Raw genomic sequence first — 26,173 nt, 5'->3', positions numbered from 1 at the left:
TCAAATGACCTCTTCGCCATGACAACAACCTGACTTTCCTCTTGTTTTGCTGCAACTTCCAAAGCCATGAAGGAAATGTTTCTAATGCAGGAAGAAATTTTAGGAGTTCGTCTATAAAATCTGATTTTAGTATTTAAAATTAACTAGCTTTATACTATACAAACCTAACGGTGTAGTAGAGGATTCATTTTTCTCTAAAATCTGAAAGAGGTAAATTTTGTTACCTTTCACAATAAAACATTTTATGAGGTACACATTTAGAAAATTACTTTATTTGTAGCAGTGGAATTAGAAAAGGCTGCAGATGAATAAAACTAATAAAATCCAAATAAAGGATGTTGCACACAGCTCTGTAAATCATACATTTATTCTCCAGAAATCTTTAAATATTTGAAAAAAATTCAAAGAAACTGCAGCAGACAGTTGTTTTTATATACTTTCACACCATGACTGCACCCCCATTGTTTTATTATTTTAAATACATCATACCGTACCTGTTCAAACAATTACTCTATTCACTGAGCGGTGCAGGCCCCTCCCCGTGTCTCCTAAAGTGAAAAAGGCACTTCACTGCGTGAAGGGAAGCTGGGAAGCTGCAGGCCTGGAGCAGCAAGTAGATTTAAGTTTAAAAGCATCATTAGACCCGTTCATGCAACCTGCCAGAAAGTAGAGCCAAGCACCCGGCCAGAGGGGGAAACGTGACCAGAGGTTCTTCTCAGCTGCATCTCCCAGTTCTACCAGTTTGATTTCCCAGTCGTTCCTCCAGAAGAGCCGGGCCAAATCCCAACTTTACCAAAAACAACAACAAAAAAAGTTCAGATTTGTTTCCCTCTGCTACAAGATTGGAAGTGTTTTGGTTAGCTACTCGTCTCCAGGCGTTGCAGCTGAGAGCAGAGTGAGCTTCAGGCGCAGTGCGGCAGTGGGAGGTCAGAGGTCATGGCGCCGGCCTCACTGCTGGGACAGCAGGGCGTTCCGGTTGGCCTTCATCTTCTCCAGGCGTTTCACCAGGTGGCTGTTGGTCATTTCCATCTCCTCGATCTTATCCAGAGCCGTGCGCAGCTATGAGGAAGAGGAGGAGGAAGAGTACAGGTTACGCATTCAGTCGCGACACGTCAGAAAAACGCAGAGTAATCAGATTACTTCTCTCTGGAGTTTCCGTTTCTCGGCCTTGAGCTCGTCTTCTACTTTCTCCGAGTTATCGGCTGCTGCCTTGTACCTGGAAACCTGGCCTTCAAGCCGGCTGATCTGAACACACACACACACACACACACACACACACACACACACACACACACACACACACACACACACACACACACACACACACACGAGCGCTTACTTTATGTTTACTGCTACATTTTTATAAATTTATTCTTTATTCTGTTTTTCTTTACCACATATTTCTATGTAAGATGCAGACTGGCTTCAGATATAATCTACGTGAACTGATGAAATGATGATCTATTCACAGTAATTATTATTTTTAATGTCTCTGCCACTAAAAATAAACATGAATTGATTAAAGTTAAAGTCTTTCCAACAAGTCAAAGGTATTTGACAACTTAAATGAATCACAATAAAACATTCATTAACTGAGAAAAACTGCATTTTATGAGACTTCAGTTTTGATCTGAGAAACTGATGATGACAAAAACAGTAAAAGTGTTTAATTCCTTATCGTTAGCAATGAATTTAATTTTTAAATTGGATTTAGCATAAAGCTAATAGATGTAGCGCTAACTTTCTGTAGCATTACGAGAGATGTTGCCATAGTTACACAGCGACACACTGCCATAAGACAGCGATCTGATTTGGCTGATAACTTACATTTTGTTCCATTGTACCCATTTCTTGTTCGGCCTTTGAAAGCTTGAACTTGTATTCACTAATCTGCCTGTTGGCGTCTCCTGTAAGAGGATGCAGAGCAGAGCAATGAGGCGGGACATGCAGAGCCTTATCTTATGGCTCATGTTGTGGTTATGGAAGGAAGTGAGCTCACTCTGCATCTCGATGAAGTGCAGATCTGTACCGTTCTCCATGTTCTCCCCGTCTGGGAACGCTCCGTCCACCTTGGAGTGTTTCTGCTTCTCCTCCTCCAGCTGGTTCTTCAGTTTCCTGATCTGAGCTAGAAGCTCGTCCTTCTCGTCCGCCAGCTTCCGTAGCCTGACATCTGCGGGACGGGGGGGACATTACACCAACCGACGGTCAGCGGCTTCACAAAGCGATGCTACGGGTGACAAGTGGCGTGACTCACCCAGTGGGCCCTCGCCTGCAGAGTCTAGCACCTGAGCGGCCTCCTGGGATACCAGGGTGATTCCTGAGGGAAGAGGTTCGTGGTTGACGTCTCCGTTGGGCGTCCCGTCTGGGATTATCACCAGGCCGTGTTTCTGAAACAGATTATTAAAAATAAACACTGTGATGAGGAAACAGATGCAGATGAATAACATTTATGCAAACTTAAATTTATTTAAATTCAAATATTTTTCAATGTCAGATTAAGCTACAACAATTAGACAGCTTTGCATGTTTTTACCAGGAGAATAAAGATCAAACTGAAACCAGAAGTTGAACAAAATGGCAACAAATAAAACAAAATCAGCACATTTGGAGGAATAAGAAACCAGAAAGTGAAGAGCTGGAAACAGACGGGATGGAGGCAGAGGTTTGGTTTGACCTTCCACCTGCCTGCTGGCCGTATGAACCTACCTCTGCGCCTCTGGACTTCCCCTTGATGTCGGCGAGCTCATCTCTGAGCTCGTCCCTCTCATTCCTAATGCAATCAAAGTATTCTTTCTGCCTCTCTAAGGCCTGGCCACACGACAGAAGACAAGAGAGGAGACGAGAAGAAAGTTGGACAGATGTTCTGGACAGACATGCAGCACAGCACCACATGCAGAGGGATGGAGACAGACAGGAGCAAAATCACATGCAGACAAGCCGCCATTTTGGCAAATATATAGTATTTATTCAGGATTTTAGTATGAAAAACCAAAACAAGTGCTGTATAACTCAAGTGTTCAATCCATCCTCTGATCAGGGAGAAAACATGGACAAACTGGAGACATATCAAGACATGGACGTCCATCTAAAGCAGCCAAGAGGCCAAGGTGACTCTGGAGGAGCTGCAGGGATTCATAAAGTCCATGGAGAAAACCATGACAAGCCAAGCAGGAGCAAAAACACAGGAGTATTTTCTGCTCCTAAATTCAAATCATCATAAGTGGGTGAAGCACCAGAATGAAAAACAGGAGCATAAATTACAAAGCAGCAATAAATATCACTTTCATTACAAATAGCCTAGTCAAAGCCAAACAAAAAATTCACAGTTTTTTCACATTTTAATGTGTAAAAAAATTTAAACATGCAGTGCTTCCTTCCAGTTCACAACTCTGCACTAATTAGTGTCGTTCTCTCCTGAAAGGCCTTATTAAATGAAGCTTATGGTTGCATTGTGTCAAAATGAGAGAAATCCTAAGCAGAGTGCATCCTTACAGCAATGCATGTAAAGCGAAAGGGTTCGGATTAAAAGGAAGTGTGGCGCTTCATGATGTAACGGCTGTAGTAATGCACAGGTGGAACATGCCTGTCATGCTGAAGGATCTAAGATCATAGTGATGTCACCGCAAGCCTCCAGTCAGTCAGCAGATTTAACCGCCGTTATGACATGCAAAAAAACCCCAGACTGTGCATGTGAGCAGGTCCGAGGGTTTCTGTCATGCTGTCTGTCACAGCAGCCCTCCTACCGCCATCTTTTTGTCCTTCCAGTTTATGGTTTCCTGCAGGTCAAACACCTCTCTGGTGAGGCCATCTAACTTAGTCTGCATTCGCTGGCTCTCCTGGAGCGGCATTCAGCAACGACGGGATAACAGCAGGGAGAACAGGAGACGTTCAGTAGAGCAGAGGTGAAATGAAAACACTGAGGCCTAGTCCATACACAGCACATGTCTGGGAAACCTAACATATATTGATGTATTTTGTTTATCCACACAAAAAAATCTGTTTAATTAATGATTATTTATGAAAACACTGACCAAAGTGGAGATTTGAGAAAACTCTGTATGTATAGGTAGGAAAACAGCTTTAGAGGGACAAATAACGCACCAATATATCCACATATGTGCTTTGAGATAATTCCCAATCAGTGCTGTTTAGCAAATCAGAATATCTCAATATTCTAATAGTTTGTACAGTTTTCCCATAGTAAAATTAAGAACATTTGAAAGGAAAATATCCTAACTTTTCCTGCACTACATGTTGGAGATACAAACAATATAAATGAACTGAAAAATAATAATTTAATACTCCTATTATGACTCATTTTGCGGTAGTATTCTACAATCTACAGCAGGGACAGATGAACTAAAAGCTAAAAAAAAATGTTCTGAAATGTCTTTCCAACACATCCTGACTGATCTGACAACAAAAACACCAACAAAAATCCCACAATTTCAATTATATTCAGTTACATATATATACAGTATATTATCATGGTTTTTTAGAAACAATCTGATTGGCCGACAGGTTTTAGTTTCGTACCACACTGCTCCCTGCGGGTGTGGCATGTTTACATCAAAGCTCAGGGGCGGATTCATGTGGATGAAAATGTTTCTGAAACCGTTCCCATGTCTTTTAAGTGATGTGGCGTTGACATTAGTTTTTGTAGAGATCCGGCTACGTGTGCATAAGGCCGCAGAGACACAGAGGCAGAAACAGGAGAAAGGAGGAATCAAATGGAGCAGAAATGGGGAAGAGGGCCAGTTCCAGAGATCCCTGATCAGACATTTCTTTGCAGCATACCTCTATGAGTTCGTCTCTCTGGCGGATTCCCTCCTTCAGCTCCTCTTGTTTGTGCTGTAGGACTGAACATGTGTGCTTCTGTCTTTCTAGTTCCTGAAACAACAAGCAACACTTTAACTCTGGAGGTCTTTAGGAAAACAAGGTTAAAGCTGGACGTTCCAACTGACCTTTGACTTGTCGTCCAGCTCCCTCCTCATCTCGGCCATCTGCTCCTCCATCTCCTCCACGACGTCCTTCAGCGTGTCCACCTGGTAGATCAGGTTACCTTTGTCGTTGTCCAGCTGTGCGTTCGACACCATGGCTTTCTTGTACTTCTCCTCCACCTCTGTGAGCGACTCCTGATTTAAGTTAGGAAGCAGGTTAAAGAGTAAAACGCAGGAAGTTCCTGTTAGCACGCAACAGGTGTTACCTGTTGCGTGCTAACATGCAACAGGTATACAAGTAGCATAAGAAACATGTTTTTGACCTAAAGTAGATAAACAGTTCACACAGGGCGAGATGATTTATAGAACAGATTCTGTGTGTTTAATGGTCGATTTGCCCCTTTACCATTTTTACCTCCATTTTCTAAGCCCTTGTGTCCATTTCACACACATTCGATTGATATTTCCTACCTGGAAGTATTTTGATGAATAATGAAAAATCAAAAATCTCGTTTCTAAGATCTAAGTGTAAATTTTCTGAAGATTTGACGTGAAAACTGAATTTTCATAGATTCTGGTTGGACCAGCTTGAAATACAGGCGATCAAGACGAATCTAAGAAAAGCAGCTCCTGATAAACTGATGCTGTGAATCACGGTGGCAGCATTTTGCTGTGATGGGGAGGTGGAAGAAGCCCAAAACACGGCAATAATGAGCAAAAACCTGTTGGAGGCTGCAGAAGCAGAAAAATTAATCTAAACTGAACATTGTTTATAGTCACGATTAATCTGATTAATGGTTTCAGCTCTAGATGAATCCCTGCTCCTGCAAACATGAATCAAGTCAATGTAATGAGGAGGCCTTTGCAGAACTTGATGAAATGACAAGACGGTAATTCAGCATTTTGATTCAGTTGTGGTGGATTTCTGTTGCTTTGGATGCAGCAGCTACATATAGACCTCAGAAAATACTTTAAAATCAACATCTGGAAAAGCAGATGTAATCAGATCTGGTCCCTACCAGAATAAAGTTTTGTTAAACCAACATAAACAGAGGTGGAAAATGAGAAAAGGGGCAAACGACCAGCAGCTGTGCTTGTATTTTCTAAACAAGTCATTTGTGAGCCATATGTGAAGAACGGTCCAGTGAAGTCACAGAGTTAGAGCATTGCATCACTTTCAGAAGTGAAACAAGGCGGTGTGGTGAAAACCGAACCTGAAAGAGAGAAGAGGAAGTTTTCCAGGAAACGGGACAGTTAAAGTATCAAACTGCCAGGAACAATCAGGAACCAGGCTGTTAGTAAACTCTTATCACTAGATAGAAAGTGTTTCATCTTGCTGAACCATGCCAACACCAGCCAGGGATGCAAGACTCCCATCAGACTGCAGATGGAGCTAGTTAAAGCCACAGTGTCATATCAAAACAGGAAGTGATGCAAGACCATGCAGTAGAGGTTCAACACAGCACAGACTGAGAGGTAGGAGAGGTTAGTGATGCCAGAGGAGAGGGAGAAGACATGCTTTGAGCTCCAGCCCCTCTACCTTCAGCTCTTTAAGCCCCTGCATGTACCGCCCCTCTACATCCTGAATCTGGTCCTTTAGCTCATAGATATCCTGCAGAGCACACGGAGGAACGGTTGGGGTGAAAAGCAAACAGAAAGCATCCATTGAGCCGTTCAGACAGTCCAGCTGATATAAACATCAAAAGCCAGATTGAAAGGGACAGCTTCGCAGACGTCAAGTCGTCCCATGCTCACAAGGGGAATTGCTTCCAAGAAACGAGTTGTAGGCAGGAGGAACATACATGAAGTGTTTCAGAGATCTGAAGAGATGAGTGGAAACATATGTGGTCATGTTGAGAAGGGGAGGCGGTAAGCGTCTTACCCGCAGTTCACTCAGACTCGTGTCAGGGTCGTAGATGCTACCGGTGTCTGTGCTGCCTCGCCGTGATGACGTCCCGCCCAGCGAGGCCAGGGAGGCTGCTGATAGGCCGGGCGTGGCGCAGCGGGAGGATGGCTGGGGATGCCACAGAAAATTAAGTTTTATTAAAATATTAAACAAAAACAGTGAAAAACATCCTAAACATAAAAAAGCTGCTGATAATATATTGATAATGGCATAAAAATGAAAGTTCGTCCTCTCAAAACCAAAAACTTTAATTTTGTAACTTAACACTGGAAATGGAAGATGTTTTAAATATCCAAAATATGACACAATGACCAAAAACATTGTGGTATGATAAGTGGCACTTTAAATCAACGGATGGAAAAAGGAAAAAAGTCAATATAAAGTAGTATTTCCACTGAAAAATACTGTGATAACAGCAGCAGGTGGAAGCTGATTGACTCAAAAGACTGATGGCTAAAACTGAACTAAAAGTTGTTTTCAAAAGGTCTGCAAGTTCACTTTATTTTATTATACAATTTTTAAAATATTAAGACACTTTATATTCACTGTAACTTTGTTTAAATCCTCCTGAGGGGGGCGCTGTCATCTGGTCCTACAGTTTTGAAACCTGACAGACAAGCTGATGATCTCCACCGACTGCGTGAACATCAGACAATGGTTTGTTGACAGCTCAGAAGTCAAGATAACCGATGTGTCATGCATTGTGGGAAATCTGTGTTTTGTTTCTGACTTGATATTTAAGTAGCAAGAAGATTCCCAAAGCAGAAGTTTGTCAGATGCTACAGTTTACGGCAGACTTAGTGTGTGATGATGGTAAATTTTGGAACTGAACTTACTTACCCGACTGTAATCTGGATACTGCTTGTCACATTTTTCATCCAGCTGTAGGAGAGAGAAGTCAGATTGTTAATCGAGTTGGAGACCACAAGTGCAGTCATGCTTGGGGTCGTCGGGTCACCTGTGAATCAGAAGTTAGTTCAAACAGAACCAACAGTCTGGTAAAAGTGATGCATGTTCACAAACAAAACAGGCTAAATGTTTGTTAAAAACATCTGAGTGCATGCTTCTGCACACCGATGCAGTCCACACAACCTCTTTCACCTTGAACATTATCAATTCATATTTTCAGTCAAGTCTTTTAACACCAGATGTTATAATTTACAACCAGGACTCAGGTTTATTCAGTGCTGCACTGCATTTCCAGGCGCACACATGCGATCTTTGTTTAGACACTTACAGCGTCCAGATCTGGAATGCTCAACTCGTCGAGGTCAGACACGATGCTGCCCCTTCGGTTGGAGCGGCTGAAGTAATCAGCAGCCGACTCGCTAATATCCGAGAAGTCAGACGACTACTCACACAGAGGAAGAGAAGAGTGGCAGAAAACGTACGAGATAAGAGAACTGACAGGAAACGACGGTAAACTCAGGATTTAAAAACAAGCTGAATGAAAGAAAATCGAAAACCTGAAAATATTCAAACTAGAGACGCACCAATCAGATTCTGATTTAAGGCTTTTTAAAACCATGTTTAATCATATTTAAATACTCCCACAGGGTCCTAAAAGCCTTGAAAATGTTCAAGGCTTTTAGGACCTTTTAGAGGTTCAACACAGCACAGACTGAGAGGTAGGACCCTGTGGGAGATCTTTTAGGACCCTGTGGGAGATCTTTTAGGACCCTGTGGGAGATCTGTTGCCTAATACTACTAACACAGCTCATTGAAAAGTTAGCTGAGCTAATTTTAAAGCACTAATTATAAACATTAATTCTGCTAATGCTAAAGCACTACAATGAATAGAAATAAATTAGAGGTTTAGGATTTATCTAGAAAAAATTATTTAGGGGGAAGGAAAGTGAACCAAACATTGTCAAGGTTAGAAAAAAATACAGAAGCACTAAATAAAAAATTTGCTCTGCTATTAACGGACGTGTGCTAACCATAGGCTAATACCAATTTCATATGTCAATTTTTTTTTTTTTATCCTGACAACAATATAACATAATAAAAAATAATGTACTTCTGGTTTGTTTGAACTAGAGGTTTTGAATTCCAAGATTTTTCCCATTTAGGCATCAAAGCATCCATTGTCTTCACCAGATATCAGGCCATTCCAAGCAAAAGAACCCAAAGCTTTATCGAACTTCTTTCTGTTCAAAAATGTTTCTCCTTGTTGCTAGTCGACCAAAGACATTTGCAGTTTTAGTTTTCTTACATTTCATGAATTTAGAAAGAATGAAAATAATCAAATTCTTTCAGTATTTGATGTTCTGATGAGATAAATCTTCTGCCAGTTTATTGGTGCATCTCTAATCGAAACCGCAGTGAAAGTTGAGGATCAGAGGCGGTTCGGTGGAGTCCGGCTGCAGCAGCTCACCGTGCTGTCCCTCCGGCCTCGGCTGTAGCGCTCCTGGGAAACGCTGCTGACAGTGTCATCATCTGAGGAGGAGTGCTATGAATACCCACACACAACACACACGGATGGTAAGAAACCAAAATAAAAGTAGGTCTGTTGCATGCCCAAGTAGTCACACAATCTCTATTATCAGAAATGTTCTGCAATAAACTGCAGTATGAGTATGGATCCTAGTCCCTGACAGGAAAGGCGTGAGCTCATTAGCGGTGTGTTGGTGTGGTCATGCAGGGTAGCGGTGGGTTTAGTGTGCTCACCGCAGGGCTGCTGCGTGTGGAGCTGGCCCCAGAGGAGCACCAGCTGAGTTCAGAGGGCTGGGAACGAAGCGAGGAATGAGACGTGAGCGGCTGTGGGACGACGATGGCAAAAAACCAAAAACCTCCTTCCACAAACATTGAGAGGACTTACAGCTCTTGAACCGTAGCCCGAGCCGTAAAGACCAGCGTCATCGTAAATAGAGGCCTGAGGGAAACACGTGGGAGACAACACAGGACTCAAGAACAAAGCAGGAGGGAATGTTGATGGTTGACGCAACACTCAACTGGGTGGAGTAAAATTACTCTCTGTAGGCCATGCAGCACAGAAACCCGTTCACACCCGGGCTCAGGTATTCACACAGCTTCCTCGTCATTTCAGCACATTACAACCACCAACCATGCAAGGGTTTAAAACATGTCTTCCAAATAAAAGTCTGAAAAGTGAGACTTGGATCATTATCCAGTCTCGTTAAGTCTGTACTTTAAAGAACCAAAGTCATAGCTTTAAGTCCTTCAGGGCAGGAGTTCCTCAAATATTCAGCCTCTGGTCCCCAAAATACTGGAGGACCCTGCTGGCAACTTCATAAAATAACCTGGAATTATTTCCTTCCATCTATTGAAAAAAAACATATAGAGTCAAGTTATATGCATTTTTAAATTATTTTCTTTTAGAGAAACAATTAAAAGGTATATTATACATTATTTAATGCCACATTTATTTATTTCATGATGCATTTATTAATTTACATAATCTTGGTTGATTCTGAAAACGGTTTTACGACCTGCCAAGTGGTGTCTTGTGACCCCCTTTGGGTTCCCAACCCACACTTTGGGAAACCCTGCTTTCAGATTAGAATTTTACAGACATAAACTTTGTTACTCAATTTTCCTTCCCAATCAGCTCAAACTGAGGAAGACTGTACAGATAAAATCTGTGAAGAAGTCTTGGACTTTGACTAGGCCATTCTAACACATTAACATGGTTTGATGTCATTCTGGCTGCATCTTCAATTTCCTTTCATCCATTTTCCCAAAAACTAGCAAGCTTCCCCATCCCTGCTGAAGAAGAGCACAACCTCAGCATGATGCTGTCACTACCATGCTTCACTGCAGAGACTGGATAGAATTATACTGAGATCTGCAATTAAACCCTGAACTTCTCAGAAAGTTTCAAACTAACGAACAGATCTCTGAACACTCCCGAGACATAAATCCAGTCATCCAATATCTCAAGGACACACCGACATAAACTGACCATGCTGTGGCTGCGAGACAGAGCCGAACCAACGGTGGAGGACGAGGAGGAGGAAGTAGAAGCCTGTGAGGGAGGGATGATGGGAAAGAAGTCAGAGCAGAGGAAGGAGGGATGCTGTGGTGGTGACAGATTAAAGCGGTGAAGTGGAAACAGGACGATGGTTCTGCTGAGCGAGTCACTTTTAGGCCGTTTAACTTCAGTGTTGAGAGACTGTCCCAGTCAAATGAGGACGGTCTCCAGGCATGAAGGACAAAATGTCCAGATTTCAAATGTTTCAGTGGATAAAGATTCAACTACAGACTAATTTCTACATTTTTCAGTTTAAATAAAATATAAATCTATAACAATCACCTAGTTGGATTTTATTATCGGCATGTTTTACAAACTGTGAAGTAACAACGACGAAGTTTTCCTCTCCAAAGTAGCAGCTACATAACGGTGTCAAGTCTCTTTGGACATCTGGACAAAACTAGCTTTATTTTGAAAAACTGAGGAAAATAGAGGAAAGAAAATATAACAATACTTGTTACAATAAATGATTTACTTTTAATGTTTTCTGGAAATATACATCAAAGTACTGGAGTGTCAATTCTTTGGACAAACCTGAATATGAGAGACTAAAGTTTCAACAAGTTGAATAAAAACTTGAGTTTTAATGGAGAAGATCAAATTTTAGCACCTGATAAAATTTGGATTTTCATTTTAAATAACAGACTAAAACCTGGAAACTCAAACATTTTCCAAACTCAGTTTCCTTTTTGGCAATAAATCCTATTTTTCCAAACTTTCAGAAAATGTCAGAGCCTTGAAACAATATTCATAACTGCAACTACATAGTGAAATGCAGCCTGTTTGGAGCCTGTTTGTAACCTGTTTGCAGCCCGTTTGCAGCCTGTTTGTAGCCTGTTTGCAGCCTGTTTGTAAACCAGTTTTTGCAGATTTTTTTAGTGGGACAAATTGCTTAGGAAAATTTGCCTTTTGCAGATATTTGTAGAGTAGATTTAATGTATTCAAAAGAAACTGCATCTTGGTTAGTTGAAATACTTTGGTGCAATGCTACTTGACATGCTATTGGCTGATGTTTTAAAGGCAGCCAATCCAGGAGCTCCATCTGTCTTTCTTGGCGCTGAATGGATATAAGGAAGACGGTAGATGTTAGCACCTGCTGTAGCACTAAGACGTTTTCCACAGTGTCCATTAATGCAAACTGAGGAGCATTTGTGATTTAAACTAACAAAATAAGTCAGTTACTTGTGTTTTAAAGGAGGTCTCGTGCAAATTCTAGCCATTTGTTGCCGGCTGTGGCCCTACTGTGATGGCCAAGTTAGGTAGGTAAGCATCTAATGCCTTAATGGATGTACAGCTAGATCATGGCCCACTTTAGCTGAATGACATAGAGATGGAGACCAACCCGGGGCTGATAGGTGGAGGTGGAGGACAGGGCTGGTGGTTTGGTCTTCGTAAGGCTGCTGTAGTTCCTCTGATCGTGGTACAGTCCAGTCTAAGAGTGCAACAACACAACATGACCTCAAAGATGCTAACCTCCAGGGTCAGACTACGCCAATCATTAGATCTGATTAGTCATGTCTACAAAAGGCAAATAGAAAATCACTGTAAGGTTCTACGAATCTGGACCGCCATCGCTTAGAGCTGCAGCTGTGATAAACTAACCAGCAGCCCTTTCTTGGAGGAGGAAGCCTTTTTTTGGCCGCGTAGGTCATTGTACACAGAACTCTGTTGAGCCACAGGAAAAGCAGAAAGAAGGAACAAAAGCAGGACAGTGAGAAAACAGAGGAACATTTATAAACCATAAAAATGAGAGAAAGAAATGTTGGATGAAGTGTAACGGACATACAGTGGAGCGGGAACTCTTCAGCAGGGAGCTGGAGGAAAGGCCGTCAGACTGAAGAGAGAGAAGGTCTGAGAAGATGGTCGGTCAAATTCAACACACACAAACACACACTTGCATGCAGCTTTAACACACACACGACACCAAAGGGACAAAGGCCACTGCAAGCTGTTGTTGGTTTCAAAACCACAATTAAGAGTCGTTTTAATGAAGTGTGGGAGTGAACCAGGTTTTCTCTGTCTGTAATGATCATAGAATGATGCAGCTTTCCCCCTCCCCCACCTGTTACTGCAGTCATAATGTGGAAACTAAAGGAGCAGCACCTACATCTCACAGGTTATAAAACAGAAGCAGCATCTCTCAAGACGATCAAAATGAAAACAACTGAAATGTTTTATGTAAAATAACTGGAAGAATAATTGTGTTTTATTGCAGAGCTGCAACTTTAATGCAATAATTTTAATTAATTAATTAAATGGAATTTAAAGCATTAAAAATATTGACACAATTAATCACATTTCATACAGTAATGTCTGGAGCCAGTACCTTTGTATTCTTGCTCGTAAATCTGATGCACAAGCAGTCAGCAACTACAATGGACAACATGCCGCTTCTTTTGGCCCACAGGAGGTTAACTTTTGCTTCAAAAAATGACTTGATGGGATGCTAGAAAAGGCTATTCTTATGTTAAAGTTGTGCTCAAAGTGATCAGACCTAAAATAACATCTCAAAGCTAAACATGTTGCAGCAGCGCAGACGTCCCCAACGCAAATGGCAGCGCCACATTTTTAAAGAAGTTCCAGCAGTTCCTGAAACTCTGGAAAACTGAAAGGCGAGAATAACACTCTGCACCAATCTGATGATTTAAGAACTTGACTAACAGATTACTAATGATCTCTTTGGGAAGCAAGTTGAAAGATTTCAAAAACAAATGACTGAATGTTTAAATGTAATTTGATGAGAATGGCTTCAGCAACCAAATAGCATTCTGCCGTCAAAGACTCGGGTTCGTAGGTTCCCTTCTGTATACGAGCCTGTCTGAACTTGAATTTTTCCGAATGGGAATGGTGTGCGACTTTAACCGGTAAACAAACTTTCAATGTCAGATGAATCTACAGCAGCTGGAGGAGCCATTCTGTTGAGCGCCTTTCACTATCTGGAAGGTGAAGACGCTGCTGCCAAAATGTGAAGTTGCATTTGAAATGGACCTATAATGCTTCTAGGGACGGTATGAATGGGACCCTTTGTTATGCTAGAAGTGATTTGATTACCCCAGAAATATGCATTACAGGCTGGATTGGAGCATTTTTGGAGAAGATTTATTCCACATGCAGGTTTTCCAAACTCCAGTAGTTTAAACAAACTATATTTGTTTTCAGAGATCTTTCTGCTCATGTAAACACGTCTGAAGGGAAAGTATAGCAACAACAACCTGAAAGCATCCGCACTACATCCAGTTAAGGAGTTATTTTGATTTGCCTTGGAAATCAGAGTTTATCACAGCATGCTCTAGTCAGGTCAAACCAGTAGATTAGCTGTTGGACCAAATACTAGCAGCAACAAAAGCCAGTAATGATGTTTACTCTCCATACAGTAAAAAATATTATAGCATCTATGTGTGGGTGATGTGGACTTAGAATTTTAACAGAAATATTTTGTGGTATTATTGTGATAACAATAAAGATTATGATAAAAAAAAAAAAACTGCATGGCACAGTATTCATAGCGCCATAAACACAAATATTCCCAATTAGAGAATGGAGCATAGTTTTTCTGCTAAGAGCATCCAGGTGGATAGAGGAGACATTTTTTTTCCACTTTAACCCCAATCAGAGCAACACGCTCTCTTAATTAATAAATGCACTGTTGTTACTGTTTCATATGCTCTTAAGGGTTTTTGGCAAGAATGTGATGCCATAGAATGTACTTTCATTCGTACTTTCAAAAGTACTGAGAAAATTTACAAGTACAACTTTGTTTCTTTACAGTTGGGAATCTAACTGGGTCCTGATCTTGGATTTACGATTAGCAACTCTGAACTTTTTATTACTTTTGTGCACAAGTTACCAAGACCTTCTCTATGTTTTCCCCATTTGTGCCTTATGACATAAAACTTTGTGAGATTTATTTTTTCTATGTAAAGTTCTGGAAACAGATGCAGAAAATGGTTCCAACAAACTGAAGGCCACCAAAAAAAGGCACTGAAGAATAATTGTTCTATATGAAAATCTATAGGGCAAAATATATCTGACTCATTTGAATAACTGAATGCTCCAACACCTTCTAGGACTTTGGACTCTGCTGGTAATTAGGTCACATTCATGCAGCTGTACTAAAGTGTTGCAGTGACACACCAGGCCGTCCTTCCTACGGGAACTGGATCGACTCTTGATAGAGCCCAGGTCATGTATGGATGAAAATGTCGACTTTGAATATAAAATAAATGTGAGCATACATTAGAAAAGCATAATATGAATGTGTTTTACACAAAAAAAACAAATTTCACACATCAGTGTTCATTTGTACACACCCTATAGCTGCGGACTGACAAAAGATCGTCGTCCTGCCCCGGTCGATGTGGAAACACAGAATGGACAAACAGAAAGGGAGAGAGAACAGAGGGTGATGAAGGAGGACAGGAAGTAAATGGAGATAAAGGGGAAATGTGTGGAGGAGGATACAGACCCGGTGATGATGGTTGCTGGATCTACTACTACTAGAGGCTCTGGCCTTTTCTGTTTCAGCCTGGAGTCGGGAAAGAAGGTCAGCAAAGATAACATTTAGTGGATAGAAAGTGTCGAGTTGATTCAGCTGTTAAAGCTTGGAGCACATGGAGCAGATATGTGATAATATCATGCTGGAGCATCAAACCATTCGTTTATGAATAAAAAAGCTCAAGTTTAAAGAACTAAAGTTAGAAGTTCAAACCAATTCGATTCCTGCAGAATCGACCGTCCTATATAAAGCCAGATGCTGAAGCCTGCACTCCAAACAGACTCAGTCACAATGTCTCCAAAGCAAATACATATTTCCACTGTGAGGTACAGAGTAGTCTGGGAGTCAAGTGCAGCTGAAATGGGACTCTGTCCCACACAACCGTGTTAGTGGCAAAGAAAGCAGCAGCACTCGGTTGCTCTCCTACCATCCACTGGTGGATCTGACCCCATTTTCTGCTGCTGCTGCTGGAGGAGTGGTAAGAAAGCTGAACACAGGGAGGAGATGCCAGGAAAAACAGTCATACCTCACTGAAAACCGCTGAAAAAGAAAATCTGGCTGACATTTATAGAACTTTTGGTTTCATTTGTGGACATGCAGCACTTTTACTTATTTATTTATTTTTAAACTTGTGGGACGTGGAAGCCAAACCTCCACAAAAGTGAAAAAGCCTCCCCGTTTTGTATCAAATACCTCTTTCTGCTGCCGTTCCAGTTCCCTCATCCGGATGTCCCTGGCCTCTGCGCGGGCTGCCCTCTTCGCCGCCAGCCTCGCCTCCGCCTGGGGAACACAACAAGAACACACCTGTCAGCCCTCAGGGTGAACCTGGAGGTCACGATCCACAGGCACAAGCAGCAAACAAAGAGAGGGACGAGCGGCACACAGATAAACAGGAGAACAGTAATGGAGGAGTATTTTTAGGTATTCAAAACATTGACTTCCTGTTGGAGAAGAGAGGGGTTGGAAAATGCGGAAGAGGTTTCACTGAATCAACCTGAGGAAGAAGACATAAAACTAAAACAGTTTTAGAGAAATGTTACCATAGTGATCTTATCAGAGTGATTATCACCCTGAGGATTTTATATCCTGCATGATGGGAAGATCTGTCCCTTATCTGGACTCGTAGTCCAGAATCCATCCAGAATACAGGAAGTTCTCTCGCTTCTCCCACTCGTCATAAATTACGCTCTACATAGTATATATTTCATATTTTAGGAGAAAAAAGAAGCACTTTTTTGTCATGATTTGTCATCATTCTCACAAGGACTAGAGGCAATGTCACACTGTGTCTTTGAAAGAGAGCAGCCAATGTTATACAGCTCTGCAGTTTAACAGGATTTTATTCATTTTCTAAAGAAAAATGTTGACATGTTGAGCATTTTATAATTACTGAATAGAAAATTTGAATATTTTTTATATGACGATTCTCTCCAGATCTAACTGTTATTTGCAGAACAGGTTTGGTCCAAGCTGTCTTGGTCTTCCTTCCTTCCAGGACTTCTACAGATTAACTGTTTACTTTTAAGGTGATCAATATTAGAATTTATGAAGGAAAGGTTTTTTTTTTCATTTTATTTATTTGTATTCAGTTTGATCTACTTTTCACCTCAGTCTGCTGCTGATCTCAAGAAAATACTATTTTGTTTTGTTTTATGCCATTCACTACTCAGTGAAGTGTCAATAAACTGATCGGATCAGAATGGATGCACAGGTTTTTCTGATGGTAAAAGATAAAAATAGATTTCAGGCATTTCAAATCAAAACATTTAAGAGTTTCAAGGCTTTTCTGACGTTTCCTAATGGTGCAACTCGGCACCAAATTTAGACTTTTGGGGAAACGTCGGGATACATCATGCATTCTCTGCTCCCTCTGCTGAACTTTTCCAGCTGTGAGGTAGTCGTGGGTGACTCTCATCCATAACAACATGTGTGAAACATCAACTTTGGGGGGGGCTAATTTAAAGCCCTCACGGGGAAGAAGCTAGCAGTTTATAAACATAACTTTTTTCTAATCTGCCTATAAACAAAATCTAACTTATCCTGCCCTTATGTACACAGCTAAGACCAATAAAGACTCTATGAGGCAGGAGCAGAGAAGTTATACTTATAAAATCTGCCCCACAGCAGGTCATTTTACAGAATACCTCAGCAGAAGGTTATAATTTAAAACAACCCCTGGATAGGCTGGAGGAGGAGCCACTTAGTCATACAGGTTTCTGTGTAGCCAACTCCTTTATTACCTAATAACCGCTGAAACAATTTAAACATGTCACCAACAAAGAATGGCACAAAGGTTCATGCAGCCTGGACCTTTATCTTCAACTAAAAGACAGTCCATAAATACTAGAGATAATGTGTACAGTATCTCACAGCAGACAAACACTGTCAGCATTCCAGCCTCTTATCTGCACTGCCAGCACAAGAGGCCTAAAAGTAGAGCTGTTTCTGTTCCACCCAGCCTGCAGCAAACGCAGCAAAAACATCACGATTTTCATTTGATCAAAATAAGCTATGGCTTCAGAGGACCCGAAGGGGCAGGTTATGGTTGAAGTTGATGAAACTACTGAAAAAATAAAATAAAATCAATAGGTTTTCTGGAACGCTGCAGAATTGGTGACCAGAGAGGAGCTTCCAAAGTTCAACTTTACAACCTGGGAATGTCATTTGTTTGTCAAACATGTTTTTGTACCACAGATATAAATGTGAGATTTCCAGCATTAAAGGAGGCAAAAATAAACAATTTTTCTGTTTGCGTAGCCATGATTTCTGCTATTATTAAATTTTAACCAAACCATGAGCTCGTTTCTCACATTAGTCCAGATTGTCTGTGCAGATGTGAAAACACTCAACCAAACGCAGGTGAGGACCAAACAACCAGACAGAGGTGGTCTCAATTTGGTATGAATACAGACCAGCCTTGATCCAACAAACTACATGAAATACACGTCAGTTTTTATGGTAAAAGTGAATCCTTCAGTGTTGGCAACGCTACGACTTAACAAGATCTTTGTCAAAGTAAGTTTGTTTTCGCGTCCATGTTTTGTCCTGCTCCATTATTTCTTGGAGGAGGAATGATTAAAATCTTCATATACAACATGAAAGCAAACTGCAAAAAACAAAAAAACAAAAACAAACAAAAAAAACCCCCACAAAAATTAAAGTCAGATTTTGGTCCAACACATCAAGTAGACCAAATAACTTGACTTCTGGTGTAAATATACCTTTAAAAATGTTAACATTTTAATTAAAACTATGATATAAGGTCTACCTACCAAATAAAACATTCACAAGCCAGTTTCCAGTATCAAACTACAGTAAGATGAAATATTTATGTTAACTATTTACATCATTTATCTCTCCAAGTCACTTGAAATGCCGGTCCCTTTTCTTATGTCAAAATAAATATCTGAAATATGCTGGAAAGAATAAAAGAAAGGTCACCATGACTGTTTAACTACATTGATAGATGCTTTGGTATTAAATCTAAATAGATGCAAGTCAGCAATCAATATTGCTATTATGTCTTCCAACTAATATTTACTCACATTTGTTTCTCTAGACGTCTGACAATGAATAAAAATGACCACACAGCTAAAACTGCTTCTCTGCTTCAGTTAAACTACCCATAATGCTTTGCTGCATCAACATCACATCACCAAACAAATACCACATGACCCAGCCTCCCCCCTTTTGAATTAGTCTGAAAACCAATAATTTAGCAAGTGCTTATTTTAGATTTTGGCTCATTGCTGTATCAAAATAATCAGTGTTACTTTTTAACTATAATAGATAATTCTTATATTATTTTTGCAGTAGAATGAATATTTGTTGCTTCTCTGTTCTGAATCTAATCTCTTGCATCATGTGAAACATTTATTTTTCTTAATTTCTGAGAATTTTCTGAGAATCTCATAACTATTGAGATTTTATTTTTACACCACAAAATCTGAAGTAATGCAAAGATTAAAAAGTGCAACTGAGTGCAGGAGAAGGCCGCCTGGTGTCAGAGACAGCTAGCTGTGTGCTCTGCACCTGTTGATCTGTCTGACAAGACGACCTGCTCTCTGTCTCTGTCCTATCTATAGCTCGACCCGGCCCGGCCGCCCCGCGGCCACGCCGCGGCCCTGAGAGGGTAACCTGAGCAGGACGGCTCCAGCAGCACGGCACACCTCCAACACGCAGCTAATAACCGCCAGCAGCCTCTCCGGCGTGCCACTATCAGCTTTTCAATTAGCAACAAGCTCCGGATGACGAGTAACAATCCACGTTTTATTTTTCATATAATCTAAGCAAAGCAATAATTATTCTGTGTCTACAGTTTAGGAAGAGGTTAGAAAACTATAAACAACAAATGACTGCAGGGTAATACAGATGCATGCTAAAACATCCTGATTTCACTGTAAATACTGAGATTTATATATTTGCTTATCTAACTAAATCATAACTTTGTCTTACTTTTAATAATTAATGGTTGCAGATTTGCTAGAAATCCGTTTTATTTTCAGGTTTGTAACGGTCATGTTATTGCGCTGCAAAGCTCTGCTCTCCAAATCGAGTCTTTGAGTTTTTCTTCTGCTCAATTTGTAATCTCACTTTTAACAAATACTGCTTTAAAAAAATGATTGATAAAATAAGAACTTAGTTTTCATTCAGTTACGGATTTCATCTATTTTTGATGGGGTCGGGACTTTAACCCCGTTAATTATGATCCATTAATTACACAGATTTTAACGATACAATTTTTTAAATTCTATTTATCACATTTAAAAAAAATTAAAGCTTTCAGCTATGAATCAGGGTTCAATCATTTAGCAGTACTTGGGGTTTTTGAATTAAAAAGGTTGCTTATTTTGTTGATATACAGTTTGATTATAATGTGATTTATTAACAATACATCCTGGAATAAACTTGATAAATTGTAATTGAGTCTATTTTAAAGCATTTAAATAATATGCTTTGTTTTATGTTTGCTTTTCCAATTTTATTGAAATCATTCATGTAAAAATGTGGCACTTCTTTCCTTGAAAAGAAAGGCTGATTTTCTTGGGAATTAAATAAACCTGAGTTTATAATCTTCAGGCTGAAGACTAAACTCACTCTGGAGAAAAGGTGTTTCACTTTCCTTTGTGACAAAGGCCTTTTGATCTGCCTATAAAATCCACTGCTTTCACAGAGAGACACTCCCTCCAGCAACGAGGGAAGCCAATATCTGCTATCGCTGCCAACCAGCGCGCCCCTTAGATCCTAATCTCAGACAACAGGTAATCATTGTGGAGCTTCAGCCAAGGCTGGGTTTGTTAGCAAGCTGCTGGCATTCAAACCCTGACAGCCAATAAGTAACCCAAGGTGCCTCAGAATGCGGCCGGTGACGCTGCAGGCTCAAATTTACCGTCATCCCCAGCAGCAGCGGTGCATGCCAAGCCCAGACATGCAGCCTGCATGTTCAGCTAACAACCAGACTCAAACTACACTCTGTGGGGTTTGTTTCTGTTTAGTTTTCTAAGTGATGAGCATTTCTCTGTCCCCCTGAACTTGCTGCACGGTTGATCTAATCTTTGCTTTGCTGCACAAAGACATTCAGATTTAGGAGCGGACTGGGAGGGCCGGGTGACTCATGTTTCTATGATCGGCCTGCGCGACTATAAAGAGAGCAAACGGAGCTGAGCGCTGCCTGCAGCTTTTAAACATCCCAGACTGACTTTGCACAAAACAAGGCAAACACTCGAGATTTATCCTGAACTTAAAAGTTTTTTATGAATCCAGGAAGTCCGTGGGTTTACTCTGGTCTTTACAGAAAGCCTGACCGGGTTCTTTTCTTTAATGAGACAAAACGGCAGAACCTGACGATGGAAAAAGCCAAAGGAATGAAGGAGCTGCAGTGGAAATCATCCTGACGTGTCTTTACAGGCCAGGCAGCCCGTTCTCCTTCAGTTTGCGTTTTTTTACCAAACAAAAATACTTCTCAGTCAGCTTCAGACCAGCTGTCCAGAACCCGGCCCGCTCTGACCACAGCAAATATTAACCAGCAGAACCAGAGCGGCCACATGTAGACACAAAGCTTCAAATTGGCCAAACTGGCTCTTAAACCAGAGTGCCGGGTGGAAAGTTTTACAAAGCTCAACGCTGAAACGCCACATGTAAACAATGCTGACTCAGCACAGAGGGGACGGCGGTCAAGTCGCCTTTTCCAGCTTTTCAGCTCAAAATGGACGGACTGGTTCCGAAGCTTTCAAACCCATGCTGAAGTCATTTTATGTTTCATAAACTTTTAAAGCTGTTTAAAGTAGTTTTCAATATTCTGCTAAGTTTACTGTAACTACATATGGTTTTCAATATCAACAATTAAAGTCAGGGGTCAGAACCGGTCCAAACAAAAACCACAATCAAAATAAATAGAAATGAGTTGAAATGCAAACAATAAAAATAATACGCAGTTAAATGATTCAGAAGATTATATTCATAATTCATGAAAACACATTTTTTTTATCCTTTTTGGCATAAAAAAAAGTTTGAGCACGAAATGTCAGCTGAAGGTCCCCAGTGGAGATAATTTGGAGAAATCACAACTTGATTTTTTCTAAAAGTTTCTACTCAAATATTTTCTGTTTTTTTTTTTTGCAATATTCTAAAGAGTTTATCATAAAGGAATCATGAAAATCATTAATTTTTCCAAATTAATGTTTGACAAATGTTTTGACAAAATGTTTAATGGTTAATAACTTAATAAATTGTGTGTTCTGTTACTTTAAAGATTGTATCACTCTTTAGACTCTGATTTAATTCAACACCTTCAGTTTGAAAGGTTTCCCTTCAATGAGTCATAATAAAAGTTGCTGCTGTTCAAATCGATGCTTTTCCATTTTGAATGAAGCAGCGTAAAAGCTCCAGTTAAAACAGGAACATTTTAGTTGGATTAAATCACATTTGCATGGACTGATGGTGGAATAATTGACGTCAGGTGCATTAAAGGACTCTTCCTCCCAGGCGACCTTACCTCCCGAGCGATGCTGCTCAGAGCCTCGTCCTCTGCTGAGAACCGATCTTTTAAAGGAGCTCGTTTTCTACCGGTACCTTGTGTCCCCATGTTAGCGCAGCAGCTGAGATTTCACCAAAGTGTAAAGCTGGAAAGAAAAGGCAACGCTGAAAATACCTGGAAGAAAAACAGAGACAGAAGAAAAACACACTGTAATTAACCATAATATTAAAACCACTAAAGTCCTGATTAGATTCCTCTGAGGACTTTTGTCCTGTTGTGATAATCTCTGATGTTGCAGCTTAAAAACATTCTTTGATTTCAGAAGTGGCTCTCGAGACCCAAATGTGTTGATTTATGGCCGCCAGAAAGCCCCCGTGCCTCGCTTTGGGAACCACTGCTGCAATGCCATTTCTAGCCTGATCAGATTTTTAGAAATCTTAAATTTTTGTCAAATTCTGATTACTTCAATATAAATACACAAGAATAGCATTAAAAACAAATTCACCACCTCTTCCTGGCAAAAGCAGTGATTTCTATAGTTAGCTGAGGAAACATTAAGCCGTATATTTATGAAAGAGAAGCAGCTTTATCACAACTTTTACTGTTTCAAAACCAAAGAACAAAGACAGAGTTAATATCTTAAACATCTATTGTGGATGAGCAGCAGGGATAACTGCAACTTAAAAAGATTTGTGAAGCAAATGCATTATTATCAACAACCGTTTACTCAGAGGGTAAGTATATTAATTTGCTTCGATGTTGATGCAATGTTTTGTCAAAATTACAAAGTATGTCACAATATGATTGTAATTCTATTTAATTCTCAAATCTGTGATTTCATATATTATTTAAAGACTTAAGACTTAAAATTGACATTTTACATCATTGGATTGTCAATCATTTAGTCAACATACTAGTAAATACTGTGATTTATATCGACATGAAACAGAACAAAAGTGCTGAAAGCTCTATTATAGAGAAGTTTCCTTCTATTGTTATGAAACTGAAAAAAGTGCATAAAAGTTGCATTTTTGGTTTGCGTTTGCAAACCAAAAATGGAGGGAGGTCTTGTTTTTGATTATTTAATCAACAGAAACAAAGAACTAATCAGACTTTTCAGCATTTGACCAAGTGATTAAATTAAAGTCAATTATGATAAAATTAGCTGATAAAAACTGTCTATCTTTACTGTGCCTCTACAAACAAGTGTCATCATGTTGTTCTGTTCAGTATTACTTTTTGTTGTACATTTGGTGACATATTTTGAATGGTAACCTTTGTGTAACTGTTTCTGCATGATCACAAAAAAATGGATGGATTGTTACACAGGAGCAGATGACAAACATTCACCCAAAGGCTTTGAATTCAGGTCTAAATCTGTCTTTGTCGGAGGAGTCACCAGTTTCCTGGATGTTTAGGTAGGCGGCTAGGAGTCATGTAACAAACACATGAATGCCAGAATGTGGGTTTTCAGACCTGAACACCACAATAGAACAGGATGAGCTGCAGTGCTTGCCCTCAATGTGGGCGGTCATGATGTTATGGCTGTCTGGTCGATTTTATAGCTACATTTAACTGTATATGCAACAAACCATACAACCCTCACTGACGTATGGGTCCCATTAGGGTTTCTGATCGACGACTGCGGCTTACGTAAACCTCTTTTAATGAGACTTCAGCAGCTTCATGGAAACATTACATTCAAACAACTGGTAAATTATTCATTTGAGATGGCTAGTGCAGCAGATTGTTTACAGACAAACCTGCATTAAACAGACCTGTCTGGGCCCAGACCTGGGAGTTCTGCCCACACTGGTCAATACAGAGTCCAAATTTAAACATGGTGGAAGTGAGGCCACATCCCAATACTCATATTATTCATAATATCAGAGTAAGTGTTGAAAATATTGCAGGATTGTTGGGATTAAGTGTTTAGTTGATTGTCCTCAATTCATACTTTGCATAACAATAAGATATGCATCCTGTTGCTATGACTGCAATTACCAGCGGCCCAGAAATAATATTTAGAGGTTATTACTAAATATTTGGCAATGAATGGATTTAGAGTGTAATTTACTTATTCAAGTGATTTTATTTTTACCACATCTCAAAAATCTCTAGTGACTTTGGGACCCTAATTTACAAATGAAAAGCAAAATTTACTTTCATCTCTGCAACAGATCAGTCCATTTCTTCCTAACTGAGGCATGATGCTTCTGACACTATCTGTATTTCTACTGACAAAACTGAAATAATGAAAATAATTTACTTAATGGAAATGCGGCAAAGTAAATAAAAACTAACAAAACAATAAGTTTTTGCTTTATTCAGAGTGTTTTTCTGGTTCCGGAGTGGCTGTTCCATATTATTGATACATCCGTGCATAAAAACTGACTCCAGCTGCAGTCCACCTTATTGTGAATCTGCTCTCAACTCTTGAATGGGTTTGCTTCACAAATCTTTTTAAGTTGCAGTTATCCCTCCTGCTCAGCCACCTTTTCTACCACATGTTTTCCTTCCACTCAACCTTCCATTAACATGCTTGGTCAGAGCACTCTTTATTGGCAGCTTCTCTAGCAAAGCTGGAAAACAAATTAGTCGACTTAGGCATGATTCTGAAGGACATACTGTAATACTTTTGCATTATTGTCCTCAGAAATAAACAAAAGCAAACTGCATGTAATAAATCTATACAAAGTTTGTGTTTTTTTTGCATTGAAATGACCAAAATACATTAACTTTTCGATTGTATTCAAATTCACACCCGCCTGTAGTTACTTATCTTGCCATTTTAGAAGTTAATTATCTAATGCAGTCATCTGCACATCAACAATGACTGAGGTTGCCTCAGTCATTGAGGCAACTTCAATGACTGAGGCATCGAGGTTGCCTGTTGCAGACAAAATAACTCATGAGTCAATGGACCCAGAGTGAGCTATGCGCTCTCCGTTAAAATATTTCATGATCTAATTCCTTTGGATCGAAAACTCAAATCTACAAGTCGAAAACTTAGCGGACAACCAGAAAAAGAATGAATTTAAACCACTCCAATATATCATTTGTAACAGTTTCAAATGACTGTTAATGACATGGAAAGTGCTGAAATATACATTACTGAACGATAATCAGCCGGGTTCAATTGAAACACAACATTACTCTTTCTACACATACTCATCCTTGTAAATAATACTCAGTAATAATCTTAGCTTGGTTTACTCCTTGGTTAAAGAGATAACAATTAACGCCTGTTGGTCTTAACGTGCTGGGCTACAGCTCCGAAGAGCTAACTGGAACGGCTAACTAGCATTCCTCACCTCTGGAATTAACCATAAACTTTACAATTTAAACTCTTCCTGTGCGTATAAGAAACCCAACGCTTTTCTGGCCGAGAATCCCTCCGATAACCACGACAATCCACCATTAGAAACCAGCTAAAGCTAAAGCCCAGCTACAGAAATAAAAAGCTGGGTGGTTCACAAAGTTAGCAGCGAAGCTAACCTCGACTCTCCTGAGAGACAGGGCAAACTGGGACTCTCTTTTTTTTCAAGCCGAAAATGTACAAGTTTACCTTCGCGACAGCTTCAAGCAAAGCGGTTATTCTCCCAGGGTTTCTGTCCTCTATCTGCCGGTGTGTTTGGGCAGAGCCATTCGGGTTTACTTCACAGAATGGGAGTGTTTTTGTCCACTCTGACAGCTGTCATCAGTCCGCCTTTCTTTCCTCTGCTCTCCTTCAGTTTTCACTGGCGAGCTGAACAAGGTCCCGGATGTTCGGGGAAAATTAGGGTGGGATGCTGCCTTCAGGAGCAGCCGGGAAATTCCATTTCTTAAACCGGTTTTGGTGACATGCTTTTTCCTTTTATTT

The 26,173-nt window shown here is 40.2% G+C and overlaps 1 protein-coding gene across 10 annotated transcripts; it reads right to left on the bottom strand.

The window, feature by feature from the left end:
- Positions 1-250: 250 nt before the first annotated feature.
- Positions 251-26,067, bottom strand: lrrfip2 (leucine rich repeat (in FLII) interacting protein 2). 10 transcript variants are annotated; one of them, XM_055021755.1, is made up of 27 exons: positions 25,880-26,067; positions 22,330-22,485; positions 16,029-16,115; positions 15,763-15,822; positions 15,306-15,365; positions 15,151-15,183; positions 14,975-15,046; positions 12,627-12,674; positions 12,443-12,505; positions 12,183-12,272; positions 10,772-10,834; positions 9,668-9,721; positions 9,517-9,573; positions 9,224-9,298; positions 8,084-8,197; positions 7,687-7,728; positions 6,823-6,954; positions 6,481-6,552; positions 4,965-5,135; positions 4,798-4,890; positions 3,744-3,836; positions 2,707-2,808; positions 2,255-2,387; positions 2,000-2,170; positions 1,828-1,907; positions 1,141-1,245; positions 251-1,059 (listed from the first exon to the last, which is right to left on the bottom strand). In XM_055021755.1, exons 2-27 carry the CDS (start codon positions 22,417-22,419, stop codon positions 949-951), a joined length of 2,271 nt encoding a protein of 756 aa, XP_054877730.1. In that variant the 5' UTR covers positions 22,420-22,485; positions 25,880-26,067; the 3' UTR covers positions 251-948. The 10 variants fall into 10 exon arrangements, with proteins under 10 accessions (XP_054877730.1, XP_054877732.1, XP_054877731.1 ...); XM_055021757.1 differs by lacking the exon at positions 6,481-6,552; XM_055021756.1 differs by lacking the exon at positions 10,772-10,834.
- Positions 26,068-26,173: the final 106 nt, after the last annotated feature.

This window comes from Poeciliopsis prolifica, unplaced genomic scaffold (genome assembly GCF_027474105.1).
Source record: "Poeciliopsis prolifica strain line A6 unplaced genomic scaffold, Auburn_PproV2 SCAFFOLD078, whole genome shotgun sequence".
In the NCBI taxonomy this organism is placed as follows: Eukaryota; Metazoa; Chordata; class Actinopteri; order Cyprinodontiformes; family Poeciliidae; genus Poeciliopsis; species Poeciliopsis prolifica.
This window is presented reverse-complemented; position numbering and strand designations above follow the sequence as displayed.